Here is a 15,464-nt window from a genome sequence, read left to right as displayed (position 1 = left end):
AGAAGGCCAGTGTTATGCAGATAGAAAAAAAAAAAAGACATCATAAGAAAACTAAAAATCTGTATGAATATCGATATAAAAATCCTCAACAAAATGCTACCAGCCTGAATCCATCAATACAGAAAAAGGACTGTACATCATGACTAAGTGCAATTTATCCCAGGCATGCAGTGTTGGTTTAGTATTTGAAAATCAGGTAATGTAATATACCATACCAATAGAATAAAGGACAAAAATCAGTCATCCTTTGTTAAAAACACTCAACAAGTTAGGAACGGAAACAAACTTCTTTAGCCTAATTATGAGCATCTGTGAAAACCCACAGTTGACATCATACTTAATGGTGAAAGACTGAATACTCTATCCCTAAGTACAGGAACAAGACAAGGAGGTCTTTTTTTCCTCAGTTTTGTTCAGCATTGTGCTGGAAGTTCTTACAGTAGTACAATTAGGCAAGAAAATAAGACATCCAAATTGGAAAGGAGGAAGTAAAACTGTATTTGTAGATTATGTGATCTAACAGATAAAAAGTCCAAGGAGAACACACACTATATGGAACTAATAACTTCAGCAAAATTGCAGTATATTGGATGGAGGGCATCGGGTAACTGGTGATGGGCATTAAGAAGGGCATGTGATGTGATGAGCACTGGGTGTTATATGCAACTAATGAGTCATCGAACACTACACCAAAAACTAATGATGTACTATATGCTGGCTAATTGAATTAAAATGAAATAAATTAACTATTTCTGTATACTTTCAATGAATAATCCAAAAATAAAATAATTCCATTTACAATAGCATTAAAAAGAATAAAATAGAGGGGTGACTGGGTGGCTCAGTTGGTTGAGCTCTTGATTTCTTCAGCTCAGATCATGATCTCAGGGTTCTGGGATCAAGCCCCACATGCAGCTCGATGCTCAGCGGGGAGTCTGTTTGAGGATTTCTCTCCCTCTCCCTCTGCCCCTCCCCCGCTTGCACGCTCTGTCTCTAAAATAAAATCTTAAAAAAAGAATAAAATAGGAATAAATAAAGCAGAAGGACAAAGCTAGAGAAGACCTAAATAAATGGTAAGAAATTCCACGTTTATAGATTGGAAGATTTAATATTAAGATGGCAGTGCAGTATTTCCAGATTGAGCTACAGATCCAACACAATCTCTACCAAAAATCAGGGTGGCTTTTTTTATAGAAATTGACAATCCTATCCTAAAACTCACGGATAAGGGACCCAGAATAGCCCAATCTTGAAAAAGAACAAAGTTGTAATAAAGAAAGTGGGATATTGGGGTACCTGGGTGGCTTAGTTGGTTAAATGTCCGACTCTTGATTTTGGCTCAGATCATCTCACGGTCCTGAGATTGAGCCCAACGTCGGGGTCTGCACTGGAGTGTGGAGCCTGCTTGGGATTCTCTCCCCCTCTCCCTCTGCCCCTCCCTGCTGGCACTCTCTCTTTCTCTTTAAAAAAAGAAAAGAAAAGAAAGTGGGATACTGGCATAGGGAGATTACTATCTATCTATCTATCTATCTATCTATCTATCTATGTCAATAGAATAGAGCTGAGTTTCTAGAAATAAACTCTCATATGTATAGTCATTTGTCTTTCAACAAGAATGCCAAGACCATTCAGTGGGTAAAGAATAGTGTTTTTAACAAATGGTGCTGGGACAACTGGAGCATCATGCAAAAAAACAAAAAAACCCCGAAGTTGGAGCACCTCCTCATATTATACATAAAAATGAACTCAAAATGGATCATAGATCTAAATGTAAAAGCGAAAGAACTCTTAGAAGAAAACATAGTAAACGTTGCTGACCTTGTATAGGACAGACCTTCTTAGATACACCACCACCAAAAGCACAAGTGAGAAAAGAGAAAGTAGATAAATTGGACTTAATCAAAATAAAAACTTCTGTGCTGAAAAATAAACCATCAAAAAAAAAAAAAGTTAACGCATAGAAGGGGGAAATATATGTGCAAATAATAAAACTTAAAAAAGATTTATACTCAAAATGTATAAAGAACTCTTACGACTCAGCAATAAAGACAACCCATTTAAAAAATGGGCAAAGGATCTGTTTTAGTCCATTCTGGCTGCTATAACAAAATACCACAGACTGGGTAGCTTATGAACAACAGAAATGTATTTCTCACAGTTCTGCAGGCTGGAAGTCCGAGATCATGGTGCCAGCATGGCAGTTTGGGGCCCTCTTCCAGGTTGCAGACTTCTCATTATATCCTTTCATATGGCAGAAGGGATGAGGGAACTCTGGTAACCCTCCCCCGCTCCTTTTTTTAACAGGCACTAACCCATTTATGAGGACTCTGCCCTCATGACATGTTGCCTCCCAAGGCCTCAACTCCTAATACCATTATATTTGGTATGAGGTCTTTCAACAGAAGAATTTTGAGGAGACAAACATTCAGGCCGCAGCAGGATCTGCATGGACAGTTCTCCAAATACACAAATGGCCAAAAGCAAATGGAAAGATGCTCAGTATCACTAGACCTCAAAAACATGCAAGACCACAATGAAAGAACACATCACACTCACTAGGTAGTCCATAATCGGAGGGATCAGAAACTAACAAGTGCTGGTGAGGATATAGAGAAATTGGAACCCTCAGACACTGCGAGTGGAATAAAAAGTAGCTGCTTTGGAAAACAGTTTCACAGGTCCTCAAAATGGCAGAGTTATCACGAGACACAGCAATCGCACTCTCGAGAAATGAAAACATACATATGTATAAAAATTAGTACACCGTGCTTTGCAGCATTTTTCTTATAGCCAAATAATGGAAACAGCCTAAATGTCCATCCACTGAGGAATGGCTAAAGTAGGGTACATCCATACAAGGGAATATTATTTAGAAATAAAAGTAATGAATACTGATACATACTACAATATGGATGAATTAAAAATATTATAGAAGCCAGTCACAAAACACAAAGTATGATTCCTTTTGTATGAATATCCAGAATAGGCAAATCTGTGGAGACAAAGTAGCTTAGTGGTTGCCTAAGGCTGAAGGGTTGGGGAGATAGAGGAGGGACTGCTAATAGATAGGAGGTTTCTTTGGGGGATGATAAAAATCTTCTAAAATCAATTGTGGTGATGGTTGCACAACTTCATGAATATACTAAAAATCACGGAATTGTACACTTTTAAGTGGGTGAACTGAATGGTTTGGGGATTATTTCTCAATAAAAGTGTTAATTAAAAAACTGAACTATAGGAGAAATAGTGAAGTTGCAGATTATATTTGGGTTAGGTTCTAAAATCACAGCATAGCATAAAAAACAAATATATCCAAAAGTCATCATGTAGCAGAGCTAGAATCAAAACCCATAGCAGCCAGTCAGTATTTCCTCTTGTAATGGAGAACTTTATTTCTTTGTTTGAATGCAAATGAAGTTCTACTAGTTGCCTTTATTAAGAGCTGTGCTGAATAAAAAATATGATAGCCTGTTTTATGACAGGCACTCTAAATGAGGCCAACTAGGGAGCTACTGGGTACATATTCCCATCTCAGCTAATATGGGTATAAATAAAATTGTATGGTTACTGGAATTACCTGCAGTATGAAAGTTTTCCCTTTTTTCTGTGCCAAGCGCCCTTTGATTTTTTTTTTTTTTTTTTTGAGAGAGAACACGAACAAGGGAAGGGGTAGAGGGGAAGGGAGAGAGACTCTTAAGCAGGCTCCACACTGAGCATGGAGCGCCATGTGGGGCTTGATCTCACCCTGAGATCATGGCCTGAGCCGAAACCAAGAGTTGGATGCTTAACTGACTGAGCCACCCAGGCGCTCCGATTTTGTGTATTTTTAATGTTAGCATGATTAAATCCCAATATAGACTCAAGCACTTTTGTAATTTATGAAATCTATATAAATATTTATTCTTAATTCTGGAATTACCCTTGTATCAATTAGGATTATACTCTGCTATATTTAATAGCAAATAACAGAAGCTTAAACAGGTAAAGATTATTCTTTCACATAAATAAGTTATGAAATAGACACTCCAGGACTGGGAGGCACCTCCTGTCATCAGCGACCCAGGCTCCTGGTGTTGTGTCTCACTTTTCCATCAGTTGCTTCATGGTAACAAGATTGCTGCTGGAGTACAAGCTATCACATCCCAGCCTGAAGAAGGAACCCCTGTGTTCAGGGAAAAGGCAAAGGGACACGACTTTACTATCCAAAGAAAGCAGGAAAAATATTTTTTAGCTGGTCACATTGACACATAATTTTACTGGTAAGGGGGAGGCGATGTTGAATAAAAGACTAAAAATGCTACAACTCTGGGGAAAAAACTTTTTTTTTTTTTAATAGAGTATTCTTACTGTGTTCTTATTATTAGATTCTGAAAAGAAATTGTCTCTTCTATCAGAGGAACAAGAAGCCACAAGCACTTTAGTAGAAACCATCAGGCAGAGTATTCAACATAATGATGTTCTTAAACCCATCAATCTACTTTCACAGCTAATAAAGCCAGACATGAAAAGACAAAGGTAAGAATCCAGTTTTTGCTTCATGCCACTCAAGATAATTTCATGTTTAAGTATTATTTTTAAAATATCTCTAGTTGTAAATGTTCATACTTGAGCAAACATTACAAAAGTTGTGTGTGGAGGAATAAATTTTAGGAAGTCATTCATTCATGTCTAAAATGTAGAGTCTTTGGGAAACATTACTGCTATTCACTGGAAACCTTCTCTGAATTTGTTAGCAGTGACGTTATACATATGTACTACTTGTTCAGGCCCTGTCATACCTGCACGTCTTATCTTTTATTTTCTTGTGGGACATTAAAAAAAACCTGTTTAGGAATAGAAACAATTTAGGAAAGCAATGGAAACAGTAAATTACAAAGGATATGGAGCTTTCCTGATCCTCTTACTACTGTCCGCTAACAGGCTTAGATCAGTACTCATCCCAGTCTCAATATAAGTGAATTTTGCAGGGGAGACTTCAGAAAAGGTGGCATAATAAATGCTACCAAATACTAACAGTTTCCAGATCCTCTACAAGTTTCTTTGGTCATGGCATCTTTGAAGATAACCTCAGAAGTGATAGAGCGTGAACTGATTATGAAAATGAATGGATCCTTTTGTAATCTCAACAGTTGAGATAGAGATGACCTTCACAGTCTAAAGAGCAGCTAGTTTCAAGCATCTGTAGTTTAAAGCGAGGAAGGAAAATGAGAGATATGTTACAACTTCTGAAGCTTCTAAACAAAGCTACGTATGAAGCATTATCAGAATTAGCATTACTCTCTAATTTTTTTTCTGTTAAGTACTCAGAAATCAGTTCATTTCTTCAGCTTTCCTTCATTTTTAACTGAGCTATGAAGCTCATTTTTAAGGTTTAATTTGTGACACTTTTATGTTCACAAACCAAATATAGTTTATCCTTTATTATTGGATTAAATAGTAAAGAGACCACACTACTTTTCAGTGTCCAAGGGTTTTAGACCCCTAACTTACTTAAAAATTAATCTGAGAGGAGACTCTGCTTTTGCAAAGTTTAATTGCAAAGTAGAGTTAAAACAGTTACCTATTATAGTTGACCCTTGAATGACCCCCCATGCAATTGATAATCTGTGTATAATTTTTGACTACCCCGAAATTTAATAGCTGTTGACCAGAAGTCCTAACAATAACAAATAGCTAACACATTTTGTATGTTGTATTATATAACGGATTCTTACAATAAAGTTACTAGAGAAAATACCTTTACAGTACTCGCTGTACTGGGGAAAAAAACCCAACATACAGGTGGACCCATGAAATTCAATCCCATGTTGTCCAAGGTCAACTGTATTTATATTATTGTTAAAATATTATAAAAGTTAAAATAAGCCATTTAAAGTAGTTTTTAGTGTTTAGTCTTATGTCCATAACTTTTTCATTTGAAATAGAAATCCAAAGTAAGTTGCAAAGAGTAGCACAGAATTCACCATACTTTTCACCCAACTTCCCCTAAAGGTGACTTCTTCTAACTGTAGTGTTATATCAAAACCACAACACGGACATGGATACGTTACTGTTAACTATAAAACGTAATCATTTTTCACCATTTTACAAAACCTTCATGTGTGTATTTTTATGCTCTGTGCCCATTAACTTTAAAAACATTTGTTTTATAGGAGTTTATACCGAGAAATCCTCTTCTTATCATTAGTATCTCTTGGAAGAGAGAATATTGATATTGGTAAGTTGGTTACTTAAGTATTACTAAAGGAGGTTCTTTCATTTTCTGAAGTAATTTACAAAGTTGTAATTGGTATGGCTGCCCTCACCTTTCCAAGGATTTCTACTTTTAAATACAGTTTTGAAATTACCATTTTTCAGCTTATGACTTTTTAACAAATTGTAACTGCATTTTTGAAAATGTCTTTCAGAGGCTTTTGACAATGAATATGGACTTGCATACAATAATCTATCTTCAGAGATTCTTGAAAAGTTGCAGAAAATTGATGCTCCACCAAGTATCAGTATGGAATGGTGCAGGAAGTGTTTTGGAGCGCCTCTCATTTAAATAAGATGTTCACTAGATTTTTGACAAAGCTTGAGGGAATAGATTCATTTGGCAAACATTGAAGGTTTGTTCCAAATGCTAACAATTGATGAAAGGGAAATGAAGCTAACTCTTGGGACAGTATGTAATGAAATGTAATTCGTATGGAATCATCTCACAGCATAAAAATGTCATAAAAATGCCCCAGGGTTAATATCTGAAGGTTTGCAACTTCTGAGTGGTTTATCTGCCTCTGCTTGAGAACTGTTTTTGGATTTCTCATTATATGTAGTTTGATAATGCGAAAGTATATTCATTCTTGGCATTTTGTTTATATTTGAAGTTGTTGGTCTTGGGGAATAGCAGTTTAATGTAAACTTGCCTAACCCCAAAACAAATCAAATCTCAATTATAAGAGCAACTATTTGTGTATGTGTGTATATATGTGTGGCTGTGTAGGTATTTGTATGTACAGCCATATGATATTTATTAAAATTCTTAGACTGCATGTTGCAATACAATTTTCTGAAAGGGGTCTGCAACTATTAAATGACTACAACTAAACTCAGCTGTAGTCATTAATCAAAATTACCTTAAAGTCTGATGACAGCCTTGCCTGTATTTCTTCCATATTATGTATTCTCTTCCTTAGTGGATTTTATCTTGAATATCCAAGATACTTTCATCCTCTTCCCAAATACCGTGTTAATTTGCAACAGCTTTAAGATTGGAAATAAATGAGCCAATCATATAGTTTAAATGAAATTAAATCACCCTCATAATTTACAAAATTGGAACATGCTTAAAATGCTCATGTTGATTTTTTTGTACCTGAAATTGTTCAGGTACATAAACTGTTGCTATTGGTCACTTTTAAAAACCTGTGGGATAAACTTGCACTGCATACAGAAATTTTATTCTTATATATTTAATTTGTATGCTTATTATTTGTGCATTTGTAAATAGTTTTTTAGGATGGATCAATTAAGTCTTAAAATGTTAAAAGCTTCTTGAGCTTCTTGCCAGTAGGTTCAAGAAAATCATGACCTCACATGCCTGACATTATCATGCCTTTCATTAAAAACAGCCCTTATGAACAGTTAAGTTTGCCTTAACTCTCTCCAAGGTTTAAAAAACCAATGGTTATGTGTGCTTTTACAGTAATTATGCAGATGACAAATCAGTTGATAAAAATATTTCCAGGTGGTACAGTTAACAGCCCAAATCTCCCACCTGGTGTAATCTTTTAAAAATTGTTACTGTACCAGTCTTTCGACATTTCAGGGCTAATCTAACCTATGCAGATTTCATTTCAATTTATTATGAAATTAGAGTGAAAGAACTTGTCAGAAATTATGTACAACTCTCATTACCTTAAAAATGGATCATTTGCACTATCTCAGAGTATATATTTTTGCAGCTTAATACTTGGTACTTAACACTTATTTCCCCAACAAAGTTTGGAATTACCTTGCATAAAAGCTTGAGGATGAATAAAATGCAAAATTCTTAAGTTTGCTGTGCTTGTCTCTGTCACATCTTTAAGGCTCCTGAAATGTGTACAAATTCTGACCTTTGTGATTTTTAGAGTTCCCATATTGTTTTTCCACTTCTCGGTAGTCTTCATTAACTTGAACTAAATTACTTACCAGAGCACTTCCTGAAATTACTTACCAGAGCACTTCCTGTTAGTAAGTGTAATGAAGATCTCCTTACACATTTAAGATTTGGCTAGACTGTACTAAAGTATACATTTTCTAGTAACTTTTTATAACATTCTAAGTAACTCAGCCATTATACATTGGAAACCTTAGCCTGCTTTCATTTAGAAACAGGGGCTGTTTTGTGTTAAAAGTGCATAAAGGCCTTTTCTAGCACCTACCACAGAAAGGGGACCACTAAAAATTTACTGCGAACAAAACCGTAAGGCCAGATATGCAGTCATTCTCCATACATTTAGAAAGGTCTAGAGTGACTCGTAGCAATGTATGAAACTTAAAAGCCTGAGAACTTCTGCAATCTTTCAAATTAGTCCAGATATTTAGCATTACCTTATACTAGTTTTGGATTTGATAGTCTGATTTTAAATGATTTTGGCTGCATTTTGTAGATTATAGCAATCTACGTGGTTAAGACTAAACTATGCAAGCATAATATAAGCGTAAATGAATCCTTTAATTGTGGGAGTCAGTTGTTGCTCTTAACTTCATTCTTAGTACAAACTAGTAATGCAGGATTAAACATTCTTTCTTACTATTCAAATACTCTCCAGCATTCCCCCTTTTGAAAAGTAGTTCTCCATCTTAAATCTGCCAGAATTAACAAGCTAGAACAGCCTAGCTCAGCCATTATCTGTCCACTTTAGTGACTGCACTCCTTGGTACAAGAAAGCGTGGTGGTGGTGCTCATTTTGTGTTAAAATCAACCAGGTGCTGGTTAGTACAGTAACTCTGGCCTGTATAACCAGACCTGCCTTCCGGCCTTTAAGTTACCCCCTATGACTGCAGTGTTTATTCCTTTTTATTTTGCGTTATCACTTACAAATGCTACATTTTCCCTTTCCGCTTTTGTAGCTCAATCTTAATTTATGTAACACCAATTGCCAATGAGTTTTTCATGTTCTGTAACTTTTTAATACCATGTATTAAGAGTAACATGGATCTCCCTTTTGTCTAAGAATCTTCTCAGCTAGTCTAGTCCAGGGACTGGCATTATTGACATTACCTGGAGAGTTACTAGTAATGCAGATTCTGGGGCCGCAAACCTTCTGAGTCACAATCTACATTTTGATCAGATCCGCACGTGATTGATACGCACACCTTTAAGTGCAAGCACAGCTTGTCTCTGTATGTTAAAGCAGTTGAAAATTTTACTCACCTGTGGTTAAAACATACACTCCAGCAAATAAGGAACTCCAGTTCTTCACCCTTAAAGCCTGATGTGCCTTTTTAAGAGCCTTCTAGTCTGTAAAGGTTAGTTCTAACTGCAGTTAACTATAGAAACTAGACAGGCTACATTAGAAAACAGTATATTTTCTCTTTGTGCATCCTTCATCAATCCAAGTGTTTCTTAAAGGCACAGTGTGAAACCATAAAATGCACGAGTAACAATTCACTAGAGTTGAAAAGCTTTTGTTAATACAATTTGCACTGGTTTTGAAAGCTTTGTGAACTGTTTTAAGATGTTATCTGTTAACTATGCTTTTAACAAGGTATCTTTTTTACATATGACAAATGTCCATCTTAAGGGCACTTTTCATATATTGTGTATGGATGTTTAAAACTGTATTCCTCAAAATAAAGTGTACGAAAAAATAGTCCTAGTCCTTTTATTTCCCCCAAATTGTTCCATGCCTTGCTGAAAAAGCAATAGGTACCTTATGCACAGAATCCTTTCCTGAGCCACCCACCCATCTCAAAAAGAAATCCCGTACTGGCCATCTGTCCCACTGTTACAGTATGGTCTCAGCCTCTCACCTTGAAGGTATCACTTTCAAGTATCTCTAGAACACTTTATACACCATCATATTGCTATACACGATATTCCCTTATCTCAGTTTTCTCTCCATTTATCTGTTTTGTCATCAATGAAAAGTCAATAAAGGGGATTTGATGTCTGATCTTATTTATTTGTCACTCATAGAAAATCTCATTTTTGACTGGACTCAGACTTAGAGGTAGAAGCTCTCAGAGAGGACAGCCTCCGTCTCTTGGCAATCTGTTCCTGGCGTTTTTCTTTGGCCTCCTAAACAAAACAAAAAAGCAGTTATAGATTGTCTGGCTTAAAAATCCAAAGTCAGGCCTGATTTCCCACCCCCAGTCTTCTTGACTTACCTTCATTCTCTTAGCCAAAAGTTTAGCGTATTCTGCAGCCTCTTCCTTATTTTTCTTAGTGCGCTGCTTCTTCAAAGCAATACGCCGCCGTTTGTGCTGGAGGACACGTGGGGTAACAAGACGCTGAATCTTAGGCGCTTTGGTTCTAGGTTTTTTACCTGAAAATTCAGATGATGATTCAAACACTTCTCAAGAATACCCGTGTTCATTAGGATCTACATTTTAAAAACATTACTAACAAACAGGATTACTGTAGGAAAACTTACCTGTATGAGGCCTTTTAAGTCAAATCTAATAGACTTCCTACCCTGTCAACAAAAAGCCAAGATGGGCTAAATATTCTCAAAATAGAAACTGGTTAAGTCCTTCTGAAAAGTGAAGAGATTAACTTTGTCTACTAGGTGCCAATGTTTTCCTGATAAGCACATTTAATCCTCAAACGGCTCATTAAACTACACCACTAATTTGGATGTCAACTTCAAGACCATATGTAAATTTAGGCTACTCTGCTTGCGGGGGGAAGTCATACCCCAAGCTTTTTTCTACTCAACTTTGATTTCCCTTCCACAATTATATTGTCTTTGTAGGGTATTACATATTTGTACTCTTAAGACACAGGAGCATTAGTTTAAAACTGTATTAACTGTGCCTGTGTAACTCATCTATGAAAACTAAGCTCTATCTGCACCACTACCCTAACCACACTCTGAAATCCCATTTATGCTTGCATCTGGTGTTTGCCAAGGCAGATCCTGCCAATCTGGGGAACAAAACCATTAACGTTAAAATGTGCAGCACAGTGTTCATAGACTATCTTCACTTAGCCCGTGTGCTCTAAGTCCCAAATCCTATGGATTATAGATCTGCTTTGGAGCACATGTCTCTTTAGATGCAATCATTTGAGTTTGTAGACACCTGGTGAGAGTAACAAATAGCACAGGCAAATATTCTAGAACTAAGTAATTGTTCAGGTTTTGCTAAAAGTCAGACACCTTAATTATATACATAAAAGATAAAAGAACCATGCTATAAACACCTGTTAACTAGAACACTTACTACACTGGTATTGCCAGTGGTGTTCATACTGCCCAACTGCCATGTATCTGCCATTTCTTTCTTTTTTTAAAAAAAGATTTTATTTATTTGAGAGAGGAGGACAGAGAGTACAAGCAGGGAGGAGAGGGAGAAGCGCACTCCCTGCAAAGCAAGGAGCCTGATGTGGGGCTCGATCCCAGGACCTGAGCTGAAGGCAGACACTTAACCGACTGAGCCACCTAGGCGCCCCTATTTCTTTTTTAAGCGTAAACCACAGGAGAATAACTTGTCCTTTTATACTATATCACCAACACTTAAAATAGTACCTCGCACACAGGTGGTTCAGATATTTGGAGTGACCCATGAGCACTCGCCATATGCCAGGTGTAGGTTTTAGGTTTTTAAGTACCCAGCGCCAAAACCCAACCAGTTTTTTTCACATTTGTCAGGAAAACCCACCCGAATGGACATGCTCTTTACTCCACATAATGGAAAGAAATACTCATACACTTTACTAAGAAATAGTCATGTCACAGAACACTGCTGCCTCACCAGTGATGGGTCATGTTCCCTAACAAACCACGTTATCTACTATATACCATCTCAAAATATTAAAGCTCCAAAACCCCAAACACCTGTTCCTAGGATTCTGAATGAAGTATTTTTGTTCTAATGTCCACAACTCCCCCTACTGCTATCCACATCTCAGATTAAGAAAATGAGGGCCAGGACTTAACAGCAACTTCAGCTGATGAAAGCATTACTTCGTCTGTAAACAAACAGAACCTCTAATATGTAAAGAAAGCAAAAGTGGGTGGGAAGTCAGCACATTCAACCATAGTCCCAGAATTTTCTATCATTTTCCCAACTCCTAACCCAAAGTAATGAACTTTAGGTCTGCTAAGTTATCTTCGGATAAGCATACATGAGTAGCTCAGGGAAAATTTCAAGTAAAATTGTAATACTCTAGAGAAGCATCAGATACAACAAGGATTAGTAACAAGTGCCGATCTTGACCCTCTTCCCAATATTTTCCTAAAATACTTAAACTCCTGCTAAATACATAATAGGTGGACTTTCTAATATGTGCACAAGATGCTACAGACAAATAAAATTAAGCAAACCCTAAACTGCATAATCTCCCCTACCTTCTTTGTTTAGGGGCTTTCTCACAACATACTGGCGGACATCATCTTCTTTAGAGAGATTGAAAAGTTTGCGGATTCTGCTGGCTCTTTTGGGCCCCAGGCGACGAGGCACAGTAGTATCAGTGAGTCCAGGAATATCCTTCTCCCCTAAAAGAGGAAAGTGATCAGACCTTTTAATTCCACAACTTTTTTACAACAAGAACCGTAATTACTGTTTATGCATTGGTAAAGAAACAAGTCCAATGGTCAAACTGTGGATACTGCAAGTGAAAATGAAAAAGCATCTGGGTAATCAGCTTTTAAATCCATGTAAAGAGAAACTGAACTCAAGAACACAAGTACACCTCACCTTTTTTTACAATGACCAAGTTGAGAACACTGAGATTGGCATCCACAATGCAACCCCGAACAGATTTGCGCTTTCTCTCTCCAGTCCTCCTTGGTCTGTAGCAGGAATGCCCCTTACTCAGCAGCAGGCGGACACGACCATGGGTCAAGACACCCTGCTTCATGGGGAAGCCCTGCTTGTCATTGCCACCACTGATTCGGACCACATAACCCTGCAGAATACGACACGTTGTAAAATAAAGGATTATAGCCCTTAAATCCTAGGAAGTGTGCTAAAACAATTTGAAATTTACAGTTTTCTCTGGTTACTAAATTTTGTGTACATCTTCCAATTGGCCAAGATTAGAAAATTCCTTTCAAGTCCTATTTCTAACCTATGTTTTACTAGATGTAACAGTTCCAGCGAGGGCAAGACTGTTAAGAAACCAAAGTACAAACGAGCTACCAAACAGAAACAACCCTTGTTAGCACTTTTTAAAGAACTTTTTTAAGATTTTATTTATTTGACAGAGAGAAACACGGGGAGAGTGGGAGAGGGAGAAGCAGGCTTCCCGCTGAGCAGGGAGCCCTATGCGGGGCTCGATCCCAGGACCCTGGGACCATGACCTGAGCCGAAGGCAGACGCTTATCGACTGAGCCACCCAGGCGCCCCTTAAAGAACTTTACTTTCCCCTTTGATGTACACAGAACCCTGCAAGGTGACAGCTCTAAAGAGACATGCAGAAGTAACCCAAGCAAGGTCGTAAGACAGAACCCGGAGTAGTTCCTACTCGGCTACATACACCAATTACCAATAGCGCTATTTCTTCAACAGCTAAAAACAATTTAATTCAGTAACCAACCTTCCATTCTTCACCCAGAGCATCAGCAGCAACTTCTGTGGCCATACGCTTCTCATAAAAGGTACGAAGTTTGCGTTCATCGTCCACTTCAATGAGTTTCTGGCAGCCAGTAGCTGGGAAAGAGATGTTCAGCTAAGAATTAAGGGGGGGGGGGGGGGAGAAGAGCTTTAGAAAACCGCAGAACCACCAGGAAGCCTTTTATGTAACCCCCAGACGAGCAGCAGATACCTTGACAGGTCGGTTTGGTTAGCTGAAGCATGCGTGCGCATAATAACGCACAAGCACCGCACTAAAAATCGGTCTCATGTTTCCTCAAGCCTCGCGGAATGACCCCGGGGACGAAGGGCCCTCCGCAGCCTCTCAGCCTGTCAGAGCAAAGAGCCCGACCCGCGGGCCGCCAAGTGGGCAGCAGGGCCGCATCGGCCGGGCTGGGCGTGAGGACGCCACTATGGCGCTCCCCGCCCGGCGCGGCTCCAGCGGTAATCGCTCGCCATCCGCTCTCCCACGGACCCCTGGACCCGAGAGCGGCCAGCTTTCTCCCGCCTCAGACCCTTCTCCACCTAGAGCTAGGACTCTGGAGTGCTAGCACTGTGACAATGCGGCGTTCTGGGGCTCGACCCACCTTCCCCCAGCCCATTTCAGAAGCCTCCACCACTTCCTACCTTCATCCCGAAGCAGCCTACCGCCTCCGAGGCGCCACGAAAAAGAGGACCGACTTCCGCTTAGCCCACGTCTCATAGGCACTTCTAGTTCTCGCGAGATAAGCGGACCGCTAGGGATAGCGGAAGTGAGCGCCGGTGGGCGGTACTTCCGGAGCCGGGGCTAATTAGCATAGGGAGGTCGGCTCCGCCGGCAGTGAGTAACGGGCTACCCAACCCAAGCTTGTTTCTGAAGGTTAGACTCTCCGCAGGTTCATCTGTCTCGCACTGTCCAGAGCCAGGGTGGAGTCCCAGCTTGGTCCCGATCACTCTGCCTTTGCTGGTACCAAAGAAGGGCGGGACCGGAGTTCAGTTCTCTTGCCCTCTCCTGTACCTTATACACCGTCTGAAGATTTTTAGTTCTTTTTAGTTCTTTTTATTTCAGAAACTTGCCCTGCTCTCGTTCCGGCTGTTCGCAGCAGGACGCCCTGAAAGCCGTGATTTGTTTTTCTGCCTGTCCTCTAACTGCTCTGCCGTCATCGTCGTTCTGTCACAGAATAGCACCTTCCCTTTCGCGCAGGCCAATAACCACAATTACCTAAGTCCGGGCCACCATCGGTGCGTCCTAAATGGTCTCCCTGGCTTCTGTCTTGCCTCTGGATCTTTTTTATAATATTTTATTTTTTTATGATTTTTTATTTATTTATTTGAGAGAGAGAATGAGATAGAGAGAGAGAGCATGAGAGGGGGGAGGGTCAGAGGGAGAAGCAGACTCCCCGCCGAGCAGGGAGCCCGATGTGGGACTCGATCCCGGGACTCCAGGATCATGACCTGAGCCGAAGGCAGTCGCCTAACCAACTGAGCCACCCAGGCGCCCAACCTCTGGATCTTTTTACAACGCAAAATTATATCGCTCTTGCTGGAAATGCACCATTTTCCGTAGCAGTTAAATACTTTCCAATCTCCTGTCCCTGACCTCAAACTTCCCACAAATACACCTTTTGTTAATATCATGTAGGTCGTTCAGATTAGATGTCCCAAGAAAAATCCTTTGCTGTCCACGCTACCTAAAATAAAATAGTATCCCACCTTTTATC

The 15,464-nt window shown here is 39.1% G+C and overlaps 2 protein-coding genes across 5 annotated transcripts in view; one reads left to right on the top strand and one right to left on the bottom strand.

Moving 5' to 3' along the window:
- The window catches only part of DENND4C (DENN domain containing 4C), a 137,280-nt gene extending 127,140 nt beyond the window's left edge, over positions 1-10,140 (top strand). For 2 of the 4 annotated variants that reach the window (XM_032392471.1, XM_032392469.1), the window contains 3 exons: positions 4,365-4,515; positions 6,153-6,217; positions 6,408-6,544. In XM_032392471.1, the coding sequence (XP_032248362.1) occupies positions 4,365-4,515; positions 6,153-6,217; positions 6,408-6,544 (353 nt within the window). Of the gene's footprint in view, positions 1-4,364; positions 4,516-6,152; positions 6,218-6,407 lie in introns of all 4 variants that reach the window. The other 2 variants (XM_032392472.1, XM_032392470.1) reach the window with 2 other exon arrangements.
- On the bottom strand, positions 10,131-14,480 carry RPS6 (ribosomal protein S6). The gene is made up of 6 exons (XM_032392473.1): positions 14,392-14,480; positions 13,730-13,861; positions 12,889-13,099; positions 12,540-12,686; positions 10,357-10,514; positions 10,131-10,267 (listed from the first exon to the last, which is right to left on the bottom strand). The coding sequence occupies exons 1-6, from the start codon at positions 14,395-14,397 to the stop codon at positions 10,172-10,174; spliced, it is 750 nt and encodes a 249-aa protein (XP_032248364.1). The 5' UTR covers positions 14,398-14,480; the 3' UTR covers positions 10,131-10,171.
- Positions 14,481-15,464: the final 984 nt, after the last annotated feature.

The sequence above is a fragment of the Phoca vitulina genome, unplaced genomic scaffold, assembly GCF_004348235.1.
Source record: "Phoca vitulina isolate PV1807 unplaced genomic scaffold, GSC_HSeal_1.0 scaffold67, whole genome shotgun sequence".
Taxonomy (NCBI): domain Eukaryota; kingdom Metazoa; phylum Chordata; class Mammalia; order Carnivora; family Phocidae; genus Phoca; species Phoca vitulina.
This window is presented reverse-complemented; position numbering and strand designations above follow the sequence as displayed.

Excerpts from the sequence above, each read along its gene's own strand:
- RPS6 (XM_032392473.1), bottom strand. Across the intron at positions 10,515-12,539 it reads AAAGCCCCTAAACAAAGAAG|GTAAAAAACCTAGAACCAAA; the intron begins GTAGGGGAGATT and ends CTGAATTTTCAG. Across the intron at positions 10,268-10,356 it reads TTTTGGCTAAGAGAATGAAG|GAGGCCAAAGAAAAACGCCA; the intron begins GTAAGTCAAGAA and ends TGTTTTGTTTAG.